We start from the raw sequence: 24,936 nt of genomic DNA, 5'->3' as shown, positions 1-24,936 counted from the left end.
ACGCTAGCAAACTTTTAAAAACATCTTAAAGGAACAGATCTTAGCCAGTGATGGTGGGTGTTGCTACAACAGGGTCCCATTAACAGCCTGATCCTACATTGTGTGCAGCTGTATTGGGAGCAGCAGCTATGAGCCTAGGGGGCGGAAAGTCACATCCTCACATTCCCTCTAAATTACAGCCATGCAAACGCTTTATAATGTGGCCACAGAAACAGGCCCTAGCCTTGCTGTTACGCAGTGGGGCTCAGTGTGGTCTGAGACCATCTTGCAGGTGAGCCATGGGCTCTGGGCTACTCCCCCTGCACTGGTGCTCCAGTCCTATGGGGGCCCCGTGTGAGATTGGAGCACTAGCTGGCTTCCTGCTCCGGGGGGAAGCTTGAGGGCTGGATCTCAGGCCCAGCCAAGGGGTTTGCAGGGCCCAAGGCAGGACACGGGGAGTGGGGCCCCGGGGATGGTGAATTCAGCAGTGCGGTGCCCCAAAGGCACAGGGACCCAAGCCATTTGCCTTGCACTAGGGCTGGGCCTGCTGGAGCCCGTGGGGCGCTGGGGACCGCTCTGCACGCTGCTGCTTCCACCCCCCCCCCCCCCCCCCCCCCCCCCAGCGGGCAGCTGCGGTGCAGAAAGCGCCTGGCCTGGAGGCTTTCCCCGTGGCTGGAATCTCGGCCCAGGGGAGCAGCAGGAGGCCCCCCCCATGGCCCTCACCCCCCCTCCTTGCAGGGACGCTGCCCCTGGCATAGCATCTGGCAGGAAGGGGGGAAGCCTCCTGGCAGCGCGTGACCCTGGCTGCACACGCGGGGGGCGGGGCCGGGTGACGTCCCGAGGGGCGGGGCCCGGGGCCGCGCGGCGCGTTGCCTGGCGACGGGGTCCGGGCCTGGCCGCGGGGATGAGCCGGGCGGCGCTGGCCGAGGGGGGCGGGGGGGAGCCGGGCGCGCTGGTCCCGTCCCTCAGCTCCGAGCGGCAGGAGGAGCGAATCGCCGCCCGGCGCCTCCGCATCGCCGCCCGCCTGGAGGCCAAGCGCCGGTGAGAGCGGGCCCCGCCCCCCCCCGGCACCGGAACCGGCCCCCCCCCCCGCCCCGACCCCCGGAACCGGAACCGGGCCCCCCCCGACCCGACCCCCGGAACCGGCCCCCCCCCCGGCACCGGAACCGGCCCCCCCCGACCCGACCCCCGGAACCGGAACCGGCCCCCTCCCGACCCGACCCCCGACACCGGAACCGGCCCCCCCGCCCCGCCCCCCGGAACCGGAACCGGAACCGGCCCCCCCCGCCCCGCCCCCCGGAACCGACCGACCCCCCCGACCCGCCCCCCGGCACCGCCCCCCCCCGGCCCCGGAACCAGCCTCCCCGCCCCCGGAACCGGCCCCCCCCCCCGGAACAGGAACCGGCCCCCCCGCCCCGCCCCCCGGCACCGGCACCGGCCCCCCCGACCCGCCCCCCGGAACCGACTGACTCCCCAACCGGAACCGGCCCCCCCCCCGGCACCGGAACCAGCCCCCCCGCCCCGCCCCCCGGCACCAGCACCAGCCCCCCCGCCCCGCCCCCCGGAACCGGCCCCCCCGCCCCGCCCCCCGGAACCGGCCCCCCCGCCCCGCCCCCCGGAACCGACCCACCCCCCAACTGGAACCGGCCCCCCGGCACCGGCCCCCCCACCCCCTGGCACCGGAACCGGCCCCCCCACCCTGCCCCCCGGAACCGACCGACCCCCCAACCGGAACCGCCCCCCCGACCTGGAACTGCCCCACTGAACCGGAACCGTCCCCCGAACTGGAACCGCCCCCCCCCCCACGACCCGGAACCGGCCCCCCCCCGAACCGACCCCTGCCAACCAGCCCCGACTGGCCTCCCCTGAATCAGAACCTGCCCCCCCAACCAGCACCAGCCCCCTCAAACCAAACCCCCCAAGCCGGAACCGCCCCCTCCCCATGCTTCAGGGTGCCATCTCCCACCCCACGCTCGGCCTCTGTCCATGGGGAGCTTGGACCCACCATCCCAGGCAGCAGCACAGGGCAGTAGGGAGCCGGTCTGCGAAGGCAGCTGGTTTGGTTTCTAAACTGGCTCCCCTCAGCCCAGCTCCCGCCCGGCCCCCCACGCTGCTGTCTCCGCACCGGGCAGATGGCAGCCGGTCTGCCCAGGGAGCTGAATTTTAAACTGGCCCCCCGGGCAGATCCAGAGGCAGCAGCGCAGAGTGGTGGGGGCTCCCCGGGAGTGGGGCCGGAGCCACTGGCTGCCAGCCCTGCCCCTGGGGTCTATAGATAGTCCAGTAACCACTAAGAATTCATGTGGATACTCGGAGATGAGCCGCCCTTGCAGAGCCCTGTGGGATCACAGCACTCGGTGGGCCGGCTCGTTAAGGTATGGAAAGTGGCCTGCTGCTAAAGACTTTCTCTTCCCTCCGCACAGGGAGGCCCTCGGAGAAGATCCAGATGCGAATAAGGCTGAGGCAGAAGAGCTCAGCCGGAGCCACAAACAGATAGAAGAAAGTAGGCAGGTCAGGACCAATCAGTGCGGGCCACTGAGTCACATTTGGCTCTAGACTCCTTTTCAGGTGGCCTTTGGCATCCCAGTGGTGCTGTGTCTTTTGACAAAGCACAGTCACATGAGCTGTACTGTTGGGAACTCATTTCTGAAAAACACGTCCCTGTGCCGGGGCCTCTGCGGCCCATATGCTCCTGAGAAATCCGCAGCACCCCCAGCTCCCTCTACATGTTCACCTTCAGGAGTTCCTGAAAACCGCCGCCTGTTTCCAGCTCTCCACTCACAGCCTGGCCAGCACACACGCCACACCGCGCCTCCCAGTACAACACCTGTTGTGCGGGGCCCGGTGAGGCAAAGGGCTCCATGCTGGGAGTCCTCTCAAAACGAGTCTTTTTTCTTCCATAGAAGCAGCAGATGGCCAGACTTTTATTTGGGTACCTAGATAGGGATGTAGGAGCCAAACTATCGGCCAGGTTTGAAGAATGCTAGCCAGGTAGCCCTGGAGCCCCTTGGCCTGGGGGCGTGCTCTGTCATTTTGCTGTGTTCACAGAGGCTGGCCAAGCTGCTCCACGATGGCACACAGCTTGTGACCAATATCCAGGTGGCTGCCGATGCCAGGGAGACCCACAGGAGGGCTGAGGAGGATGAACTGAAGCGACAGAGGTAAGAGATCCCAGGTCTCTGCTGTGCCACTTGTAGGAAGGCTGCTCCCGGGCCAGATCCTGCAATGACCAGCTCAGGCCAGGGCTGTCCACACGCTGATCAGCCTGGGCCCTTTGGCAACTCGCTGGGAGGCGAGAACTGCGCTTAACGTACATAAGAGCAAACTGCAGCCACCCTTCTCTGTAACAGGCAGGGCGGGTGTGGAGAGGTGGCAGGTCCCAGCATGCCGTGCCGCCTGCCTGATTGGCTCTGGAATGAGCACTGCATGCTGGCCTGTGTAGTTTCCTCAGCCCACACTCTGGGATGGAAGGGGATGGCGATTGCTTGTGAAAACTCGGTGACCTGCAGGCTGTCTTAGCCACCACCCTCACTGGCCTCTCCTCTGGGACTGTACTGATGAAGCCTGATTGTTCAGCCTCCTCCCCCTGCTATGGGACTTGCCAGTTGTCACGAGCAAACAATTCCAGCATTGCTGAATGGACCCAGTCATTTTCATGGCACTCCACAGGAGCCTGTGGGGACCGGAGAGCAAAGGGACTGCTATGAAAAGTGAGCCTTTGGGAGGGGACCGCGTGCAATGGTTTTGTCCTGGGCTAGTTCCTAGATGACCTGCGACCATCTCTGGGCTGGAAGCGGTGCTGGAAGTCTCATTAGGAAAGAGAAAACTGCCCCAAGGTCCCTGGCAAGGGCCCATCCAGCCCAGGTGGAGTGTCACTGCCTGGGCTGGGTGGGAGGGAAGTGTGTATTGTACCAGCTACAGATCCAGCATTTTCTGCTAATGCTGACACCACTGCTGCTGGAGTTCTTTAGCGGTGGTAACGATGCGGCTGCTGCAACATTGGTCTCCTGACAGACCCAGCTTGCCAGAGGAGTGTTTCCCTCTGACCAATTTCTGCGAGTGCGATGTGCTCCCTCTCAATCCGGTGCATTCCCAGGGCTCTGAGATAGACCGGGCACTTCTTTTCCTGCAGCCATGTTCGCAGGGCCTTGTACAGTAAAACTCCAATAGTCCGGCATCCAGTTGTACAGCACTCTCGATAGTCTGGCATCAAAATGGCAAGAGCCTAGTGAGTGTTTAAGTGAATAATTTACAGACTGTGTTAGTGCTGAGTGTATCATTTTTGTGTTTAAGGAAATAAAGCGCTGTGTTAAGTGTTTTAAGTTACTATATTAATAGTTTAAGTGATTAATAGTGTAAGTCAGTGGTCCCCAACCTTTCATGGCTGCCGGGGGCGGGGCTGTGACGGCGCTTTGGGGTCCCCCGTCTCCTGCACCCCCGAAATGGCACAAACAGACTCCACCAGCCAGGAGAATGGAGGTAGTTTAATGCTTCTCCAGGACACAGCACAGCACAGCACAGATGTAATCTGGTTACAGGAACTGAGGCTAAGAGGCCTCAGTGCCCCCCTTGAGATGGGGGAATCCCAGCCCCCCTCCCCAGGTCCTTCTCCCCTGCTTTCCAGACAGGAACTAACTCTCTCTCTTCCAGCCCTGCCCCTAGCCAGGGGCAGCATCCACCTTCCTTTGTTCCTCTCCCTGGGGGGTGGCTGGTCAAACAGGTTGAGAGCCCCTCTTTGCATAATGACTCATGGCCTGTCCTTCTGGGCTGGTACCCAGGGAAGCCAGTGGGGGTTAGCAAGTTCCCCCCCACTACGTCACAGGGGCCACGCATGCACCCGGGACCAGCACCGCACATGTGCCGCGCTCCAGGGATAGGGGCCACCCACGCGCCCTGGGCTGGCACCACGCATGTGCCGCGCACCCGAGGCAGGGGCCGCCCACGCATCCTGCACCCAAGGCTGGCACCAGCCCAGATGTTTCGGCTGGCACACATAAATGCCCCGGTGGGCGCCATGGCACCGCGTTGGGGACCACTGGTGTAACTGATTAGCCAGTGCTGCACACTACTGTACATAGTATCCCCAGCTCATACTACATCCTCATAGTCCGTCTTATCCGATAATCCGGCACCACCTAGGTCCCAAAGGTTCCGGATTATCGGCAGTCTACTGTACATACTGGCTGCAGAGCCCTGGTGCTTAGTGCACGGAGCCTTCCCTAGCTGGGGACGGAGCCTATCCTTAGGGCTGCAGTAAAGCTTGTTGCCTTGCTCAGCTCTTGTCTACCCTTTGGTTTGAAAGCGAGTTAGCCCCTAACGCTGGCTGCCCAGAAAGCTTGTACCATAACGTCAGCGTGGATGGCTCTAAGAGCAGCTGCCACATCCTCCATCTGGCTTGTGCTGGCTGCTCCCTGCAGGCTCGAGAAACTGGAGAATGAATCCAAGACTAACCAGGACAAGTTTGAAGAGATCACCTCGAAATGGGGCTCGGCCCGGGAGAAGACCATCCCGCAGGACCTGTGGGAAGTGCTCAACCAGCAGCAGCAGCAGTGCGCGCTGCTCATCGAGGAGAAGAACAAGCTCATCAGCGAACTGCAGCAGGTAGGTTGCCTGAGCGGGAAGCTGAGGGCGTGGGGACACAGTTGTGGGCACAAGAGGTCTGGTTGGGGTATGGTAGTGGTAGGGGGCCCTGTCCAAGCATAAGGCACCCACAACTGACCATCTCTTCTCTGTGGCCAGGGTAGTGCGCTACCCTACAATAACAAACCCGCAGATATGGACTCCGCACGCGCTCACGTCTGGCAGCGTGGACTCGGATGAGCAGCCCCACGCTAGCAGCACAGCAAGCGGCCAGCCCCTTTCTTGGGAAGGAAACGGGCTTCCCGCCCAGAGATTTATCTGAATAGCCTTGTCCCAGAAAATGCCCCATCCCATGCTAGTGTCTGCCAGTGACGGGGCACAGTCACGAGTCAAGGTTCCTGTTGCTTCCTCGCAAAGTCCTGAGGGTGGGCGGGGTGTTGGGGGCACTGAGAGCGGTGCCCCGTCTCTCCACAGGCTGGGCAAGGCGCAGGCTTTTGGCCAGGGCATTCTAGAAATGCCTGCAGCTCCCTATGGTATCACCCGGGCAGCGGAGGGCAGAGGTCAGCCAATCGTGTTTGGTCTTGCAGAAGCAAAGCCTGGGGGGGCTGCGGGCGGAGGAGCCGGCCTGGGGGGGCTGCGGGCGGAGGGGCCGGCCTGGGGGGGCTGTGGGCGGAGGGGCTGGCCTGGGGGGGGGCCGCGGGCGGAGGGGCCGGCCTGGGGGGCCTGCGGGCAGAGGGGCCGGCCTGGGGGGCCTGCGGGCGGAGGGGCCGGGGCTGAGCTGGCTACTTGGGAGCATCAAGTACCTTTCGCTGTGTGAAAAATGAGCTGTGAACTGCTGGTGGAGTAGACACGTAAGTCCTCTGGGTCTGCCCCCTCGACTGAACACCAGAGTGACCCCTCCCCATGCTGAGCTCTCTGTGCCCCTGCAGCTGGCTGGCGCTCGCCCGAGCACTGGGTTTATGTGGCAGGCAATCCGCTACCGCAGTGGTGGGTGGCAGGGGATAGCTGGGCTGCGAAGCGCTGTAGTGGCTCGTGTGTCTGTTACCGCTCTTGCCTGCACACACATTCGGGCTGGAACAGCTGCCAAGCACCCTAGTGCATCTCCTGTCAGTGCAGGGTTGTTCCTACAGTTCACTTCCTAGGCTCTCGGGGCTGTCTAGGCCTGTCCCGAGTCCAGGCAGTAGCCCAAGCATTGGGGCTTCCTTCATCTCAACTGGCATACATGGTAGATCTTCCCGTCCTCTCTTCTCTCTCCTAACCACTCTTCCGTGCCTCACTCCTCGCCCAAGTCCCTTTCCCTGCCGCCTGTAGGGTCAGATGTTGGCTGCTTGCGGCACTGCACAAGCCAGAGAACCCTTAGTCAGTCCCGTCTCCACTCCTCTCCTCTCCGGCAGGAGCTGAAAAGCAAAGATGACCAGTACGTGAAGGATCTCAAGAAGCAGGCGGACGACATCAGCCTGCTGCTGGACAGAATGGAGGAGCAGATCAAAAACCTAATGAAAACCTACCGCCGGGAACTCACACAGATCGAGGTAGCAAGCAGCTTCTGAGCAGGCCGGGAGCAAGCAGTGAATGGTTGCCCTGGCAAATCCGCCAGGAGTGCTCCGTAATGGACGGGCTCTCTGGCGCGCCACGCTGGGTTGCGGGCTGCAGGCAGGTGTTTCTGGGTCAGAGCTCCTCCTTTGCCAGATGGAAATAACAAGGGGGATGAGCTGCCGGGGGCCCAGCGATCCTGGGGTCTTTTCCTCTCGCAGTTCCCACGGTCAGGAGAGCCTGACAGTTGCTTGTGTGTGGGGCTGTTCGTTCCCGGGTGTGTGCGGCCAGAAGGGACCATTCAGTAGCACAGAGGCCAGAGAGTTTCACCCCCTGGCCCACGAGTTTAGGGTGTACGAGTCACTGAATCCCAGTGTGGCCTTGAGCACAGAGAGAGCATGCTGCACCTGAGTCTGGGGGGCACCTGGCAGTGACCGGGACCTAGCTTCCATCCCAGAAGCCGCTTCTGGTTGCTCGCAGCGCTCGGCCTGACAAACAAGGTTCCTCCAGCACGGCAGAGCTGGCAGCAGGCAGGGCTGGGCCTTGGGCTGTGCAGGGCGACCCGCTCACAGCGCTGTCTCCTTCTCAGAAAGCCTTCGAGCTGGAGCGGCGCGAGCTGCTGAGCAGCAATAAGAAGAAGTGGGAGCAAGCCATGCAGGCCCACAACGCGCAGGAGGTGAGGGCCCGGAGGGGCGTTGTGATCAGCCCAGGAAGGTTCCTGCGCCTGCCGCTGCTCCGCGCCACCAAGCGGCAGCACGTCTCAGTCCCTGCGCCTGCGCTTGACGTTGGAGAGTCTGGGATTCCCAGGGGCCGGGGTGGGCAGAGCAGCTCAGTGCCTGGCAGGGGAATGAGATGCTTCACACACACAGAACGGGGAGTGTCTAGGGAGGAGCCCTGCAGAAAGGGATCTGGGGGTCAGAGTGGGCCACAGGCTAAAATAAGTCAACAATGTGATGCTGTTACAAAAAAAGCAAATGTGATTCTGGGCAGCATGAACAGGCGTGTGGTGAGCCAGACACGAGGAGTCGTTCTTCCGCTCTGCTCTGCGCTGGTTAGGCCTCAGTTGGAGTCTTGTGTCCAGTTCTGGGATGGAGTTCCAGTTCTTCAGATGTGGAGAAATTGGAAAAAGTCCAGAGAAGAGCAACAACGAGGAATGGTCTAGAGAACATGAGCTCTGAGGGGAGGCTGAAGGAATTGGGCTTGTTTCGTTTGGAAAGGAGAAGACTGAGAGGGGACAGGAGAGCAGCTTTCAAATACATAGGGGCTGTATCTAGACTGGCATGATTTTGTGCAAATACTTTTAACGGAAGAGTTTTTCCGTTAATAGTATTTGTGCAAGAGAGCGTCTATACTGGCATGTGCCTTTGCGCAAAAGATTTGCTTTTGTGCAAAAGCATCCGTGCCAGTGTGGACGTTCTCTTGCACAAGAAAGCTCCGATGGCCATTTTAGCTATTGGGCTTTCTTGCGCAAGAAATTGATGTTACCTGTCTACACTGGCCTCTTGTGTGCAAGGACACTTGTGCAAGAAGACTTATCCCTGAGCGGGAGCGTCAGAGTATTTGCACAAGAACCACTGATTTTGTACATTAGAATGTCACTGTTCTTGCGCAAATACTCGCGGCCAGTGTAGACAGGCGGCAAGATTTTGCGCAAAATCTTGCCAACGTAGACACAGCCAGAATGTAACAAGGAGGAGGGAGAAAAATTGTTCCCCTTGGCCTCTGAGGACAGGACAAGGAGCAATGGGCTGAAACTGCAGCAAGGGAGGTTTAGGTCGGACTTTAGGAAAAACTTCTTGCCTGTCCGGGTGGTGAAACACTGGAATAAATTGCCCAGGGGGGTTGTGGAATCTCCATCCCTGGAGAGATTTCAGAGCAGTTGGACAGACACCGGTCAGGGATGGTCTAGCCCAGCGGTTCCCAGCCTTTTCCAGATGGGGACCCATTTTGACAATGCAGGAAGACTTGGTGACCCAGGACAATTCAACAACGAGGGGAGGTGAGAGGGCAGAGCCACCTGGGGAGACGCTTGGCGACCCTTTTGAAATGGAATGGCGACCTGTATTTGGGTCCCGACCCACAGGTTGGAACCCCTGTTCTAGACGGTGCTGGGTCCTGCCGTGAGGGCAGGGGGCTGGACTCGAGGGCCCTTGCAGTGCGAGGGGTCTGTGATCCTGACCGTTCTCAGATCTGTGCAGGGCTGTTGTGAAGAGGACGGGGATCGGGGATTCTCCGTGGCCACTGACAGAAAGGGAAGGAGCCTAGGACTAGATGGCCTCTCCGGTTCCCTGCCAGGCCTGTGGTGCTGTTCTGCCATCTCGGCATGCAGGGCTGGGAGGGTGCTCAAGAGGCCATCGGGCGCAGCCCCCGCAGGTAGGCAGGGTGAAATACGGCTCGGTGCTTCGGAGCAGCGCTGGCCTAGGGCTCCCAGCATTCCCACGGCCTTCCCAGGGCCGGCTGCTTTGCTCTGCTACAGGGCCAGCAGCGTTGGCAGAGCCGCCTTCGAGTCCGCGCAGGGGGGCTGGATACCATGGTGATGGGCACCCATGGGGCATCCTAAATGTGGTCGGTCTTTTCCCACTAAGTTTTTGCGTGGGCCACCTCCCCAGCTGGTGCAGATCTGCTGAGCTCCCCGTGTCCTCCGTGGAGCTGCGCAGAGTCACCCCAGCTGAGCGCCAGAGCCAGACTCAGACTCCTTGCCGCATGGCGGCTTTGTGGCAGCTTGGATGTGAATGGAGAGCCCCGGCCGAGTGGGAACAGCCGGCCGCACCGCAGGGGCCTGGAAGGGAAGGGGTGGCCGGGGCACCCGGCGAGCCGGTGGGCAGGCAGGCAGGGACCAGAGCAGGTGTCTGGCTCTGTCCCACAGTCGCACCCACACCCGCGACAGGCCCCATCTGCACTGTGCAAGGGAAGGCAGAGGGTCCAGGGGACAGAGTCTGCTTGGTGCTGGGCACAGGGTGGGTCACTCGAGCCTGGCTTAGGGAAATATCACCTGGGGCAGGATCGAGAACTTCAGGCCCAGGGACCGGATACAGCCCCCAGCTTGCCTGGATCCCACCCCCTCCTGCACTGGGGAGCCTGCACGGGTGCTCCAGTCCCCCTGCTGCCTCGCCACGGGGCCGGAGCACACACAATCGACTAGCCTGGTCCCCCAGGCTCTGGGGTGGGAGGAGACTGGGGGGAGCATCTTTCTCCTTCTCAGCCGGGCGCCGCGCCAGTGAGGGGGTTTTGTGTGCAGCCCCCGCCTGGTTTTCTGTGGGCCAATGGCCCCCCGACCCCAAAAGGGTTCCCCAGCCCTGGCCTAGGGGTACCTTGTCCCCACTGGGCTGCTGCGATCCCTGCCCATCTTTGCTTCAGAACGGCCAAGGCAGCTGGGCCTGTGAGGGCCGAGCCGAGCAGGGGGGTTCTCTGTGGCCACCTGACCCACCCCTGGTCTCCTGCCCGCAGCTGGAGAACCTGGTGACACGCATGAAGAAGGTGGAGGAGTACGAGAAGCAGCTGGATCAGCTGCGGGTGCAGGATTCCGAGGAGTACACCGCCATCAAAATCCAGCTGGAGACCGACGTGCAGGTTGGAGGGGAGGGACACAGGCCCCCGCTGAGTGCATAGGGCCCGTAAGGAGAACGTGGCGACGCCGGGCCAAGCGCCCTGCCTACCTAGCAGCAGCCAGCACAGCTTGTACTCTGAGGGGGAGACACTCAAATGCTCAGCCTGGGCTAGCGGTACCCCCGCCCGGCTGGCCTGCTCCCTCCTGCCTGCTCAGCCCGCCCCCCCGATCTCTCATCACTTCCAGCTGGCGCAATGAGCCACAAGCAGCAGCGAGTTGGCGGTGCCGCCACGCCACGAGGCACACGCTGCCTGCCTGCTGCAAGGGTGAAACCCTCCGAGTGGGCTCCGGAGGGCGTTCGTCCAGAGCGAGCCGGGATCGCGGTGTCCCGTGGAGCTGCCGGTACTGGCTGCTCAGCCACGAGAGGAGCTAGCTGAGCCCCGGTCTGCCCGGCACAACAGTTCGCTTCCTACGTAACTGCCCTTCCTGTTGCAGATCTTGTCACCGAGAAGCAAAACAGCCCTCCCTGTGCCGACTCAGGCTGTCACAGAGGAGTAGATGAACCGAGAGGCATGAGCCTACAGCTTAATGCTGCAGAATACATGCATTCCCCCTCCCCCCCAGGGCCGGACTGAGGCATGGGCAAACCGGGCAGCTGCCCAGGGCACCAACCGATGGGGGGCGCCTGATGGCAGCTGTAAGGGGTACGCGGCGTCCCTTACAGCTGCCATCAGGCGCCGCGCCCCCGGCTCCCGCAGCGCCGGCTCTGTGGCGCCAGCCAGCAGCACCCTTCCCCCTATGGCCGCGAGGCCCTGCACAGCCCAGCGTGCGCGCCAGCAGTGCTACCAGGCCGGGCTGGGCAGCGCATACGCCATGCACCCAGAGGGGGCGGTCCTGTGCCCTGGGGGCGGTCCCACACACCCTGAGGGGGCGGTTCTGCTCCCCGGGGGCGGTCCCACACACCCTGAGGGGGCGGTCCTGTGCCCTGGGGGCGGTCCCACACACCCTGAGGGGGCGGTCCTGTGCCCTGGGGGCGGTCCCACACACCCTGAGGGGGCGGTTCTGCTCCCCGGGGGCGGTCCCACACACCCTGAGGGGGCGGTCCTGTGCCCTGGGGGCGGTCCCACACACCCTGAGGGGGCGGTTCTGCTTCCCGGGGGCGGTCCCGCACACCGTGAGGGGGCAGTCCTGCGCCCCGGGGGCGGTCCCACACATGTGTCGTGTGCCATGGGGCAGTGCCACGCGCCCGGGCCCGGGGTGCCAAAAGGGCTCGGGCCGGCCCTGCTCCCCCCAGTACATTTTTTAGCAGCCTGGCCAGCAGCCCAGCTCAGTTCTGGTTTGCGCCAGGTCCGGGACCTACCCCCGCTGCAGCTCTGCATTTCAAGTGTATTAAGAGTCGGGTGGGCAGGCAGCCTGGCTCACTTCCAGCTCGTACAGGGTCCGGGAGCTCAGACCCTCCCTGGACAGGGGGTGCTGCCACCGTGCACTGCTGCCTCTGTATCAGAGGCAGCAGCACAGGGTGACAGGCAGCTGGTCTGCAAGGGAAGCTGGTTTCTAAACTGCCTCCCCTTGCGGACCAGCTCCCGTCTGGCACCCCACGCTGGCACCCCAGGGACTTTAGAACAATCGACTAACTGAGAAGAAGTCCGGAGGTTACTCGAGTATTGGATTAACCAAGATTTAACGTCCCTAGTGCCGACTCACGCGCTTGAACGGCAGCGTGCCCCACAGGAGGGAGGCAGAGCGATCCTGACCCCCGCGCTGTGCGGCGTTAGCTCGGACAGTCGCTGCTGCCTCTCGCCGTGTGCTGGGGGACCCCTGCACACACGTGCCTAGTCCCTAGCTGGGGGCTGCGGGCAGGGAGTTCTGCACTTGTGACTGCTTGCCGGCTGAGGAACAGGGCGGGGGGCTGGTGAGGGGCAAGGCTGGGGTCCCTGGCTGGGAAGCTGTTGCCCTGAGTCGGGGTGGCAGGCTCCATTAGGACTCTAGCCGTGAATGTCTTTAGCCCTTGCTAGCAGGGGGGGCTTTGTACGTGGCTCCTCTTTCTTCCATAGAAGGAGTTTCACTGAGAGCTAGAGCCCGGGCAGTCCCCTTCTAGTCAGCCCCTTTCCAGAGCCCCGAGGCCAGGCAGGAGGGGCTCTGTCCTTGCAAACCTGCCCGGGTCCAATCCAGGCCGGCTCTGTGTTTGGCTTGGACTCGCAGATCCTGGAGCAGCAGCTGCAGCAGATGAAAGCCATTTACCAGCTGAACCAGGAGAAACTGGAATACAACTTCCAGGTGCTCAAGAAACGGGACGAGGAAAACACCATCATCAAATCCCAGCAGAAACGGAAGCTCAACCGGTAAAAGTTCGGCCCGTTTGTGTGGGGCAGGACCAGGGCCCCCAGCCGTTCTCAGCCTGCTCTGGGCCGCAGTCCATGTTCTCACTGCCGCACACAACCCCCCCTCCCCCCAAAGACTGCATGCAATCGGGCTTTGCGCAGGGGCTCCGTGAAGAGTCCCCACCCGCCCCCAGGTGCTGCTGGGCCACGGGAGGGGAGGGGCCCAGTGGGGCAGCTGGAAGCACGTTCCTTGGCCGCACTGGGACGCGCCAGCCCTCGTATGTCCGGCTCTGCCTGCTGGTCAGTAGCACCCTGCTCTGCTCCCCAGGCTGCACGACGTGCTCAATAATCTGCGGCTGAAACTGGCCAAGCAGATAAAGCAGTTCCAGGAGGACAACCAGACCCTGACGGCCGACTACAAGCGCATAGTGGAGCAGTACAAGGATCTGCAGAGGACAATGAGGTACAGGAGGTCCCAGCTGCGGGCCCCACGGTGGCGCCCACAGGGCAGTCTCGGACGCCTGCGGGCGAGCGCCGGGAGGGTATCCGGCCCGCACTGGGACCCTGCCGGCCCGCAGTGGGAAAGCTGCCGGGCTCACAGGCAAGGGCCTGTCCCCTCTCGGCAGACACTTTGCCGTCATCGATGCCCAGAAGTTCCTGGAGATCTGGCTGATGAACGAGCAGGAAGCCAAAGGGCTGATGTGGAAGGCGCTGGATGCCGACCGCGTCATTCACACCCAGCAGCTGGGGCTCCCCTGGGTGGAGCCGGACGACTGGTTCCTGGACAACGTGGGCCCCGTCGTGTACCGCAAGACCATGAAATCTGCCAGCAAGCTGGCCCAGGAGGTGATGGCACTAACAGGTGGGGCACGATCCCTTCCCTCAGGGTCTCCACCCTTCCAGGTTGTTGCTGTCACCTCCCTCCACCTCCTCCGCCTGGGGCCAAGAGGGGGGCAGCAGCTTTCCTTGCTAGGTGGGGGTAAAACCCTGAGGTGTGGCAGGAAGCAGAGGGACCTGTCCTCGTTATCCCCTGCGGCCCAGTCCAGTTCGGAGAGCCCCGGCCAGGCCTGGCTGCTCCATTCCTCTTGCCCCTACCCCCACGGGCTCCCCATTGACTTGGCTTTGAGACCACAGAGGCTGGCAGAGTATTGCAGAGGGCAACAGGGTGTGGAGGGTGGGCAGAGCTAATGATCCTGCGGTTAGTGGGCAGGTGGGGAGGTGAGCGTGAGTCAGTGGGGACAAGTGTGGGGTTGGTCACTGGGCTAATGGTATTGGAGGACAGGGGGCACTAGCAGGATAGGGGCAAGGGTAGGCGGGGCTAACATGCTACTGGAGGGGTGGGCGAGGGTAGGCAGGGCTAACGGCATTGGATAGGGGCAAGGGTAGGCGGGGCTAACAGGCTACTGGAAGGGTGGGTGAGGGTAGGCGGGGCTAACGACATTGGATAGGGGCAAGGGTAGCGGGGCTAACAGGCTACTGGAGGAGTGGGCGAGGGTAGGCGGGGCTAACAGGCTACTGGAGGGGTGGGCGAGGGTAGGCGGGGCTAACAGGCTACTGGAGGAGTGGGCGAGGGTAGGCGGGGCTAACAGGCTACTGGAGGGGCGGGCGAGGGTAGGTGGGGCTAACAGGCTACTGGAGGGGCGGGCGAGGGTAGGCGGGGCTAACAGGCTACTGGAGGGGCGGGCGAGGGTAGGCGGGGCTAACAGGCTACTGGAGGGGCGGGCGAGGGTGGGCGGGGCTAACATGCTACTGGAGGGGCGGGCGAGGGTGGGCGGGGCTAACATGCTACTGGAGGGGCGGGCGAGGGTGGGCGGGGCTAACATGCTACTGGAGGGGCGGGCGAGGGTGGGCGGGGCTAACAGGCTACTGGAGGGGCGGGCGAGGGTGGGCGGGGCTAACATGCTACTGGAGGGGAGCATGCGCCTTCCTGCAGCCCCAGCCGCATCAGTGATTGAAAGGGCCTGGGGCAGTAGCAGCAGCCGTGGCCGAGAGCCCTGGGCCCCTTGGAGTCACCAGGCCCGGGCGGTGCCCCCTGTAGCCCCCTCTCAGCGGGCCTGACCCTCCCATCCTGTCTGAGTGTCAGTAAATGCGCCTCCCTTGCCAGCTGGAGGGAGCCCTGCCCTGCGCTGGCCGAGCGGATCTCTGCCGGGAGAGCGGACCCTGCCTCTGCTCAGCGGGCGGCGTGGGCCTGCAGCCCCCCCTTGCGCAGGGGACTCCCGCCCTGACCTAGGGGGCCTGTGCTCGGGTGCTGGGGCCAGGAGCTCCCGTCTCTTTCGAAAGCTCCACTAGGCCGTGTCCCCGCCAGCCCTGCGCCTTTTCTGCAAATCCCCTTCGAAATGGAGCCGCCTCGGCTCCCGGCCGCCCCGCCCCAGCCTGCTCCTCGCGGCCGTGCTGCGGGAGCCGCGCCGGGAGCCGCTTGCCGCGGTTTGCATTGCCGCCGGTGTGGATCGTCCCCGTCACGGCCCCCTCCCGAGAGTCTCCGACAGCAAATACCTGGGTGCGTCCCTAGGCCAGGTGAGGAGCAGGGCAGGGGATGGGCCTTCTGAGCTCCCCCTTGTGCTTCAGAGAGCGGCCGGCCGGAGCAGGAGGAGGAGGGTCGGAAAGAGGCAGCGGAGGCGGGCGAGGAGGCGAAGCCGCCCCGGCACGTCTCAGCAAAGACCGTCAAACTGATCCTGGAGCTGCTGTGCGACGAGTCGGTGAGTCGGGCCGGCCGCAGGGGCTCCGGGCTGAGAGGGGTCCGGCCCTCGGCCGGTCGGCCCCTTCTCCGCACAGCGCCTCCGCCGGGGGCTGTCGGCCTTTCCTGCCTCCCCGCTCTGGAGCCCGGGCTTCCGTCGCCAGTCCCTGTGGGCTGGGCACCCCGTGCCGGGCAAGTCCGAACTCTTCGGCCGGGTGGCACGTGCGGAGCGGCAGGCGTGTGGTGCTGCTGTGCTGGGGGGGCGGGATCAGGTCTGATCTGCCAGCCGGCTGGGAGTGTGTGTGCGGTGTCTCGCCCCCTGCCTGCCGCCCCTCGGCAGTATGGGCTGGGTGTCGGGCCCCGCTGCATTCGCAGCACCTCCTCGAGCTCCAAGCGGCTTCCCCGGGAGAGGCCTATGGGGGGGGCAGACTGCTGGGGTGCAATGGCCCCGCAGAGACGGCACGGCCGCTCCTTCCATGGCTCCGGGCTGCAGCGCCGAGCCCCTGACACCTTCCACCTCCAGCCGCGCTGGCCGGGGTCCCCGCTGTCACCCAGCACGTGTGGCCAGGTTGGACTTGCCGGGATCTTTCTCCGAGTGCCTCTCTCCCGCTGTCGCACCCAGCGCCTTCTGCTGGCTGAGCAACGCCTTTCACTCGAGCAGTCTGGGCCAGATCCGGCCCCCTAACACTGGTCCGGCCCGCGGACGGCATCTGGCCGCCTTCTGTTGCTGGCCTGCCTGTGCCACCCAATTGCCAGGTCGCAGGCAGGGGCGGCCGGTGCGTACAGGCCGACTAGGCCATCGCCTATGGCGCCGTCACGCCATTGAGGGCTCTGGAGGCAGGGGCGCCGATCGCGCATTCCGCCTGGGGCGCCCCTGGCCGTAGGATCCGATTGCAATGGCTCCTGGCTCAGGGTCGCGGCGGGGGCTGGAGCCGCAAGCCCTGTACATAGACACAGCAACCCCGGGGGGTGCCAGGCAGTGCGGCAGCAGCGGAGTCACAAGCCTTTCACTGTGCCTTGAATTCAAAGCCTCTGGGCCGGACAACTCTGTCCCCAGCCCCGCCCCTTCAGCCACAGGCCCCGCCCCTTCAGATGCAGGCCCCGCCCCTTCTGGGGTGGACCTGCCCCTTGGCCATGTACTGAAATTCATTGTGGCCCCCCTGCGGAAATTATTGCCCACCCCTGCCCTGGCATCTGAGGTCCACGTGCCCGGGGGGACAGCGGATTGCAGGGGTAACCAGGCCAGGGCCCCACACACCGGCTGCACCGGAGAAATGGCCCCCATCACCTGGTCCCCGTTCCGTGGTTAGCCCAGAGTTGGGATTGGAGTCGGGCCCCGGCTGTCGGGGAGCACGCGGCCCCGCTGAAATGGCGTGGGACTGGTCCTGCCTTGGGCAGGGGGCCGGGCTCGATGCTTCCTGAGGCCCCTGCCCGCCCTGGGGGTCTGTGATTCTAAGAGCTGTGCCGGGGCGGGTTCCGCCTGCCATCCTGCTCGTCTCGTGCTTCCCTTCCCAGGGCTTCCTGATCGAGAGCAAGATGCTGGGACTCCTGCAGCCGCTGGAGAGGCAGGAGCGCTCCCTCATGAAGCTGGACGCCATCTTTGCGGTCAGTTGACGTCCGGCCCAGAGCAGCGGGCGAGGGCGAGGGCAGGGACCCGCCCGCCGTGCCGGGGAAGGGATGCAGTGAGCTGCTGCCGGGTGCCTGCGCGGAGAGGATGGGGCTGGTCCCTGCCCGAGGGGACTCGCGCGGCGTGACGGTGTGCTCTCTCTTCGGGCGTAGCTGGGGAGTGGGCAGGCGAAGGGCAGAAGGAAAGAGACAGGCTGTGGCTGAAGCCACCAATCCCCCTTTCCCAAAGACCTCCAGGGCCTTCCGGCTCCCCCCGTCCCAGCCCTCCAGCCCCCTGTCATCTGCAGACGGCTCCCCCCTGCTGCGCCCACTAAGGGCTGGCCCCTCTGCCCTGCTTTGGGGGGAGGGCTGGGTTTGGAGCTGGGCCCTGCCCTCTTTCCCCAGCGCAAGCGTGTGCTGTGCAGAGGGGCACCTCCCGCCGGACAGAACCTGGCGCTCTGCCCCCCTGCTGAGCACCCTGCGGTGGGGGGGGCCTGGAGCTCCGCCCGGGCCCAGGGGCTGCCGCGACCAGCTGCTGCTCTGCCTTGCCCCAGGCCCTGGGCATCGACAATGAAGAGGACGTGTACGCCCTGGTGGATTTCTTCCTGACGTTCAAAGCCCAGCAGCTCGCCTCTGGCCAGGTAGGAGCAGCGCGGGCTTCTCCCGGGGCGGCACGGGCCTTGGGCTCGCTCTGCCTGCTCCAGAGGCAACCATGGCACGGAAACGAGCCGTGTCTGAGCTGCATCCCCCCGGCAGAGTGGGGCCCCACGTGCTTTGTGCCCGTAACAGCAGGCGTCCGTCACAGGCCCCGCGCTAGGGCTACAGAGGGCGGACAGCCTCCCGCCTGGGCACGCTGGCTCCGCGGGCTGCAGGGTGTTACCGGCTGAGCCGTCATGCGGCTGGACACACCCCCAGGTGGGCACGTCGGGGGGGGGGGGGGCGTTACCGGCTGAGCCGTCGTGTGGCTGGACTCACCCCCGGGTGCACACGTCGGGAGGGGGGGGGGGGGGCGTTACCGGCTGAGCCGTCGTGTGGCTGGACTCACCCCCGGGTGCACACGTCGGGGGGGGCGGGGCGTTACCGGCTGAGCCGTCGTGTGGCTGGACTCACCCCCGGGTGCACACGTCGGGAGGGGGGGGGGGGGGCGTTACCGGCTGAGCCGTCGTGTGGCTGGACTCACCCCCGGGTGCACACGTCGGGGGAGGGGGTGTTACCGGCTGAGCCGTCGTGTGGCTGGACTCACCCCCGGGTGCACACGTCGGGGGAGGGGGTGTTACCGGCTGAGCCGTCGTGTGGCTGGACTCACCCCCGGGTGCACACGTCGGGGGAGGGGGTGTTACCGGCTGAGCCGTCGTGTGGCTGGACTCACCCCCGGGTGCACACGTCGGGAGGGGGGGGGGGGGGCGTTACCGGCTGAGCCGTCGTGTGGCTGGACTCACCCCCGGGTGCACACGTCGGGGGGGGCGGGGCGTTACCGGCTGAGCCGTCGTGTGGCTGGGCTCACCCCCGGGTGCACACGTCGGGGGGGGGGGGGGGCGTTACCGGCTGAGCCGTCGTGTGGCTGGACTCACCCCCGGGTGCACACGTTGGGAGGGGGGGGGGGGGCGTTACCGGCTGAGCCGTCGTGTGGCTGGACTCACCCCCGGGTGCACACGTCGGGGGGGGCGGGGCGTTACCGGCTGAGCCGTCGTGCGGCTGGGCTCACCCCCGGGTGCACACGTCGGGGGGGGCGGGGCGTTACCGGCTGAGCCGTCGTGTGGCTGGACTCACCCCCGGGTGCACACGTCGGGGGGGGCGGGGCGTTACCGGCTGAGCTGTCGTGCGGCTGGACTCACCCCCGGGTGCACACGTCGGGGGGGGGGGGGGGCGTTACCGGCTGAGCCGTCGTGCGGCTGGACTCACCCCCGGGTGGGCACGTCGGGGGAGGGGGTGTTACCGGGCGAGCCGTCGTGCGGCTGGACTCACCCTCGGGTGGGCACGTCGGGGGAGGGGGTGTTACCGGGCGAGCCGTCGTGCGGCTGGACTCACCCCCGGGTGGGCACGTCGGGGGAGGGGGTGTTACCGGGCGAGCCGTCGTGCGGCTGGACTCACCCCCGGGTGGGCACGTCGGGGGAGGGGGTGTTACCGGGCGAGCCGTCGTGCGGCTGGACTCACCCCCGGGTGGGCACGTCGGGGGAGAGGGGGTGTTACCGGCTGGACTCACCCCCGGTCCGGCTGCCCCGCAGAGCGAGGAGGGGGCTGCGGAAGAGGGGGCCGAGGGCCTGGCCGGGGCTGCACTGAAGGGCGAGGGGGGACCCACTGCCCAGCCGGAGGAGGGCCAGGCCCAGCGGAGCTCGGCGCCATCCCCGTCCTCTGTGCTCTTCCACCCCGACGACGTGCTCAAGGCCCTCACGGCCTTCGTCCGGGACGTCCAGAGGCCCAGGTGAGGGGCCCCCAGCGGCGCGGGAGCTGGGCTGCAGCCCCAAGCCAGGCGCTGCCCACAGGGAGTGGGAGGCGGATGCTGGCGCTGCCCCACCCATGGCCCCCCCCCAACCCGGGCCGGTTCTCGCTCCCCCGGGCGCTGCCCCACCCATGGCCCCCCCCAACCCGGGCCGGTTCTCGCTCCCCCGGGCGCTGCCCCACCCATGGCCCCCCCCAACCCGGGCCGGTTCTCGCTCCCCCGGGCGCTGCCCCACCCATGGCCCCCCCCAACCAGGGCCGGTTCTCGCTCCCCCAGGCGCTGCCCCACCCATGACCCCCCCCCCAACCCGGGCCGGTTCTCGCTCCCCCGGGCGCTGCCCCACCCATGGCCCCCCCCAACCCGGGCCGGTTCTCGCTCCCCCGGGCGCTGCCCCACCCATGGCCCCCCCCAACCCGGGCCGGTTCTCGCTCCCCCGGGCGCTGCCCCACCCATGGCCCCCCCCAACCAGGGCCGGTTCTCGCTCCCCCGGGCGCTGCCCCACCCATGGCCCCCTCCAACCCGGGCCGGTTCTCGCTCCCCCGGGCGCTGCCCCACCCATGGCCCCCCCCAACCCGGGCCGGTTCTCGCTCCCCCGGGCGCTGCCCCACCCATGGCCCCCCCCAACCCGGGCCGGTTCTCGCTCCCCCGGGCGCTGCCCCACCCATGGCCCCCCCCAACCAGGGCCGGTTCTCGCTCCCCCGGGCGCTGCCCCACCCATGGCCCCCTCCAACCCGGGCCGGTTCTCGCTCCCCCGGGCGCTGCCCCACCCATGGCCCCCCCCAACCCGGGCCGGTTCTCGCTCCCCCGGGCGCTGCCCCACCCATGGCCCCCCCCAACCCGGGCCGGTTCTCGCTCCCCCGGGCGCTGCCCCACCCATGGCCCCCCCCAACCAGGGCCGGTTCTTGCTCCCCCGGGCGCTGCCCCACCCATGGCCCCCTCCAACCCGGGCCGGTTCTCGCTCCCCCGGGCGCTGCCCCCCCCATGGCCCCTCCTCTCGGACCCGGGCCGGTTCTCGCTCCCCCGGGCGCTGCCCCCCCCATGGCCCCTCCTCTCGGACCCGGGCCGGTTCTCGCTCCCCCGGGCGCTGCCCCCCCCATGGCCCCTCCTCTCGGACCCGGGCCGGTTCTCGCTCCCCCGGGCGCTGCCCCCCCCATGGCCCCTCCTCTCGGACCCGGGCCGGTTCTCGCTCCCCCGGGCGCTGCCCCCCCCATGGCCCCTCCTCTCGGACCCGGGCCGGTTCTCGCTCCCCCGGGCGCTGCCCCCCCCATGGCCCCTCCTCTCGGACCCGGGCCGGTTCTCGCTCCCCCGGGCGCTGCCCCCCCCATGGCCCCTCCTCTCGGACCCGGGCCGGTTCTCGCTCCCCCGGGCGCTGCCCCCCCCATGGCCCCTCCTCTCGGACCCGGGCCGGTTCTCGCTCCCCCGGGCGCTGCCCCCCCCATGGCCCCTCCTCTCGGACCCGGGCCGGTTCTCGCTCCCCCGGGCGCTGCCCCCCCCATGGCCCCTCCTCTCGGACCCGGGCCGGTTCTCACTCCCCGGGCCGGGCCGTGAGCCCCGGGCGCCTCTCTCCGATTCAGGGAGAAGCGGCCGCAGGCGAAGAAGGTGCTGGAGGAGCGGGACAACTCCAAGGACTCGGAGTACTGGGAAGCCCTGGCTCACGTCATCCCTGAGCCAAAGCTGCAGGTTTGGGAGGCGCTGGAGGCGGCGCTGGAGAAATACCAGTAGGTCCCCCTGCCCACCGCCGGGGACACGCTGCCCGCCCCACAGCTCACCGGGACGCCCCTCGGGGCTGCTTGGCCCCCTGCCCACCGCCGGGGACCCACGCTGCCCGCCCCACAGCTCACCGGGACGCCCCTTGGGGCTGCTTGGCCCCCTGCCCAGGCACACGTGGGGGGCTCGTCTGCCCTGCTGCTGTGCCGTGCCCCAGCTCAGCCTGCAGGCCGCAGACACGGGCCTGCCGGTGGGATCGTCCACATCAGTCTTGTGCCCCTGCTTCTCGTGGTGGTGATCGAGTGGACAGACCCTCCCCCGGCCCTGCTCCCGGCCCCCCTGCGGTGAGCTCCCCGGGGCGCTGTGGGGCGGGGCGCTGCCCTGGGGGGCTAACCGACTCTGCTCCCGGCCCCCCTGCAGCGAGCTCCCCGGGGCGCTGTGGGGCGGGGCGCTGCCCTGGGGGGCTAACCGACTCTGCTCCCGGCCCCCCTGCGGCGAGCTCCCCGGGGCGCTGTGGGGCGGGGCGCTGCCCTGGGGGGCTAACCGACTCTGCTCCCGGCCCCCCTGCGGTGAGCTCCCCGGGGCGCTGTGGGGCGGGGCGCTGCCCTGGGGGGCTAACCGACTCTGCTCCCGGCCCCCCTGCGGTGAGCTCCCTGGGGCGCTGTGGGGCGGGGCGCTGCCCTGGGGGGCTAACCGACTCTGCTCCCGGCCCCCCTGCGGCGAGCTCCCCGGGGCGCTGTGGGGCGGGGCGCTGCCCTGGGGGGCTAATCGACTCTGCTCCCGGCCCCCCTGCGGCGAGCTCCCCGGGGCGCTGTGGGGCGGGGCGCTGCCCTGGGGGGCTAACCGACTCTGCTCCCGGCCCCCCTGCGGCGAGCTCCCCGGGGCGCTGTGGGGCGGGGCGCTGCCCTGGGGGGCTAACCGACTCTGCTCCCGGCCCCCCTGCGGCGAGCTCCCCGGGGCGCTGTGGGGCGGGGCGCTGCCCTGGGGGGCTAACCGACTCTGCTCCCGGCCCCCCTGCGGCGAGCTCCCCGGGGCGCTGTGGGGCGGGGCGCTGCCCTGGGGGGCTAACCGACTCTGCTCCCGGCCCCCCTGCGGTGAGCTCCGCGGGGCACTGTGGGGCGGGGCGCTGCCCTGGGGGGCTAACCGACTCTGCTCCCAGCCCCCCTGCGGCGAGCTCCCCGGGGCGCTGTGGGGCGGGGCGCTGCCCTGGGGGGCTAACCGACTCTGCTCCCGGCCCCCCTGCGGCGAGCTCCCCGGGGCGCTGTGGGGCGGGGCGCTGCCCTAGGGGGCTAACCGACTCTGCTCCCGGCCCCCCTGCGGTGAGCTCCCCGGGGCGCTGTGGGGCGGGGCGCTGCCCTGGGGGGCTAACCGACTCTGCTCCCGGCCCCCCTGCGGCGAGCTCCCCGGGGCGCTGTGGGGCGGGGCGCTGCCCTGGGGGGCTAACCGACTCTGCTCCCGGCCCCCCTGCGGCGAGCTCCCCGGGGCGCTGTGGGGCGGGGCGCTGCCCTGGGGGGCTAACCGACTCTGCTCCCGGCCCCCCTGCGGCGAGCTCCCCGGGGCGCTGTGGGGCGGGGCGCTGCCCTGGGGGGCTAACCGACTCTGCTCCCGGCCCCCCTGCGGCGAGCTCCCCGGGGCGCTGTGGGGCGGGGCGCTGCCCTGGGGGGCTAACCGACTCTGCTCCCGGCCCCCCTGCGGCGAGCTCCCCGGGGCGCTGTGGGGCGGGGCGCTGCCCTGGGGGGCTAACCGACTCTGCTCCCGGCCCCCCTGCGGCGAGCTCCCCGGGGCGCTGTGGGGCGGGGCGCTGCCCTGGGGGGCTAACCGACTCTGCTCCCGGCCCCCCTGCGGCGAGCTCCCCGGGGCGCTGTGGGGCGGGGCGCTGCCCTGGGGGGCTAACCGACTCTGCTCCCGGCCCCCCTGCGGCGAGCTCCCCGGGGCGCTGTGGGGCGGGGCGCTGCCCTGGGGGGCTAACCGACTCTGCTCCCGGCCCCCCTGCGGCGAGCTCCCCGGGGCGCTGTGGGGCGGGGCGCTGCCCTGGGGGGCTAACCGACTCTGCTCCCGGCCCCCCTGCGGCGAGCTCCCCGGGGCGCTGTGGGGCGGGGCGCTGCCCTGGGGGGCTAACCGACTCTGCTCCCGGCCCCCCTGCGGCGAGCTCCCCGGGGCGCTGTGGGGCGGGGCGCTGCCCTGGGGGGCTAACCGACTCTGCTCCCGGCCCCCCTGCGGCGAGCTCCCCGGGGCGCTGTGGGGCGGGGCGCTGCCCTGGGGGGCTAACCGACTCCGCTCCCCTTGCAGCTCCGTTCTGAGCCAGCGGGCGAAGCTGCTCGCCGAGGTGGGTGGGCTCCGGCACCAGAACGCGGAGCTGCACATGCTGCTGCACCAGTACCTCACCTCCAAGGTGAGCGGGGGCCGGGCCCACTCAGGGCTCAGGCTGCCCCACGGCCCCCTGGCCATGAGCAGAGGCCTGGGGCGCAGGCGTGCTGCTGGCAGAGGAGAGGCGGGAGGTGGAGCAGGCTGCTCCTTGGGGCTGCAGCAGGGGCCTGCATGTGCCACCTCTGCCAGCAGCCAAGGGGGCCGTGGAGGTGCCAGGGCATGGGCACAGGGCCAGAAGGGGCCGTGGGGGGGCTCTGTGGAGAGGAGGGCAGGAGGGGGAGACGTGTGGTCTGAGCTGGGTAAAGAGGGTGGGGGGCGCAGCACGTCCCCTGCCGCGCCGGGACCCGAGCATTCAGGCGTGGCACGCGGCCCTCGCAGCCCGGGCCCATGGAAAGGGGAGCCCCCAAACGGGGCCGGAAGGCTGGTGGGGCCATGGGCACCAGGCCTCGTGGCTCCTCTGTCTCTCGTGTCAGTGGGGAGGGGTGCTGGCTGGGCTCACCCCCACGCCGCCTCGCCCTCATTGTGGCCTCGGCTCGCCCGGCGCAGGTGAACGAGCAGCTGCTGATCCCGCCCACCCACGTGATGGACCTGACGCCGCGGTGACGGTCGGGGAGTGGCCGGTGCTGGACGTCCCTGCCCACCAGCATCCGGAGCTGGAACCGGGACCGTCCTGGAATAAAGCCCCTTGCAGACAGCTGCCTGCAGGCCTGAGTGCTGGGCTGCTGCCCCCGGGCCGATGCTGGGGGCCAGGCGCCGGCTGGCAGGGAGGCCCCCTCGCTGTGCCTGCGACCTTGATGCCGCGTGACCAAGGTCCTCCGACTGCTCTAATTGGAGCCCTCTGCCCCAGGGCCTTCCTCACTGGCAGACTCCTTCGGGCTCCCCAAAGCCCAGACCCGCCCCCTGCTCCCAGCCCGTCACCCCCCTGCTCAGCCTCTCTGGCGCAGCCCCGGGCTCCCCGACAGCCCGCCCGGAAGGGGCTGTGTCGTTACTGGATCGTAAGGGGATCAGACGGGTCACTGCTGCACCGGGGGGGAGGGGGGGTTGCCCCACAGTCTGTACAAAGGGGCCGTGTGAGGTGGCACCTGATAGCTTGTGCTAGTCACCTGGTTCTGCATGTGCTAGTCATGGCCGTGTGATATCCGTGTGTGGCGTTAGAAATCTGTACCCTGGGCCGATGCTGGAAGGG

At 67.5% G+C, this 24,936-nt stretch overlaps 1 protein-coding gene across 1 annotated transcript; it reads left to right on the top strand.

The window, feature by feature from the left end:
- Nucleotides 1–821: 821 nt before the first annotated feature.
- DRC1 (dynein regulatory complex subunit 1) lies at nt 822–24,447 on the top strand. The gene is made up of 17 exons (XM_075925944.1): nt 822–1,020; nt 2,400–2,487; nt 3,025–3,137; nt 5,394–5,577; nt 6,951–7,088; nt 7,679–7,765; nt 10,537–10,659; nt 12,839–12,978; nt 13,286–13,420; nt 13,584–13,819; nt 15,523–15,653; nt 17,147–17,236; nt 17,791–17,877; nt 19,462–19,658; nt 21,251–21,394; nt 23,673–23,775; nt 24,297–24,447. The coding sequence occupies exons 1-17, from the start codon at nt 884–886 to the stop codon at nt 24,351–24,353; spliced, it is 2,190 nt and encodes a 729-aa protein (XP_075782059.1). The 5' UTR covers nt 822–883; the 3' UTR covers nt 24,354–24,447.
- The last annotated feature ends 489 nt before the right edge of the window (nt 24,448–24,936 follow it).

This window comes from Pelodiscus sinensis, chromosome 3 (assembly GCF_049634645.1).
Source record: "Pelodiscus sinensis isolate JC-2024 chromosome 3, ASM4963464v1, whole genome shotgun sequence".
Classification (NCBI taxonomy): Eukaryota; Metazoa; Chordata; order Testudines; family Trionychidae; genus Pelodiscus; species Pelodiscus sinensis.
The sequence above is the reverse complement of the archived record's forward strand: the minus strand, read 5'-3'. Positions and strand labels throughout refer to the sequence as shown.

Bases quoted from the DNA above. Each gene is read 5' to 3' on its own strand.
- DRC1 (XM_075925944.1), top strand. From the start codon at position 884: ATGAGCCGGGCGGCGCTGGCCGAGGGGGGCGGGGGGGAGCCGGGCGCG. The intron at 1,021-2,399 runs GTGAGAGCGGGC...CCCTCCGCACAG, and splicing joins CGCCTGGAGGCCAAGCGCCG to GGAGGCCCTCGGAGAAGATC. The intron at 13,820-15,522 runs GTGGGGCACGAT...CTTGTGCTTCAG, and splicing joins GGAGGTGATGGCACTAACAG to AGAGCGGCCGGCCGGAGCAG.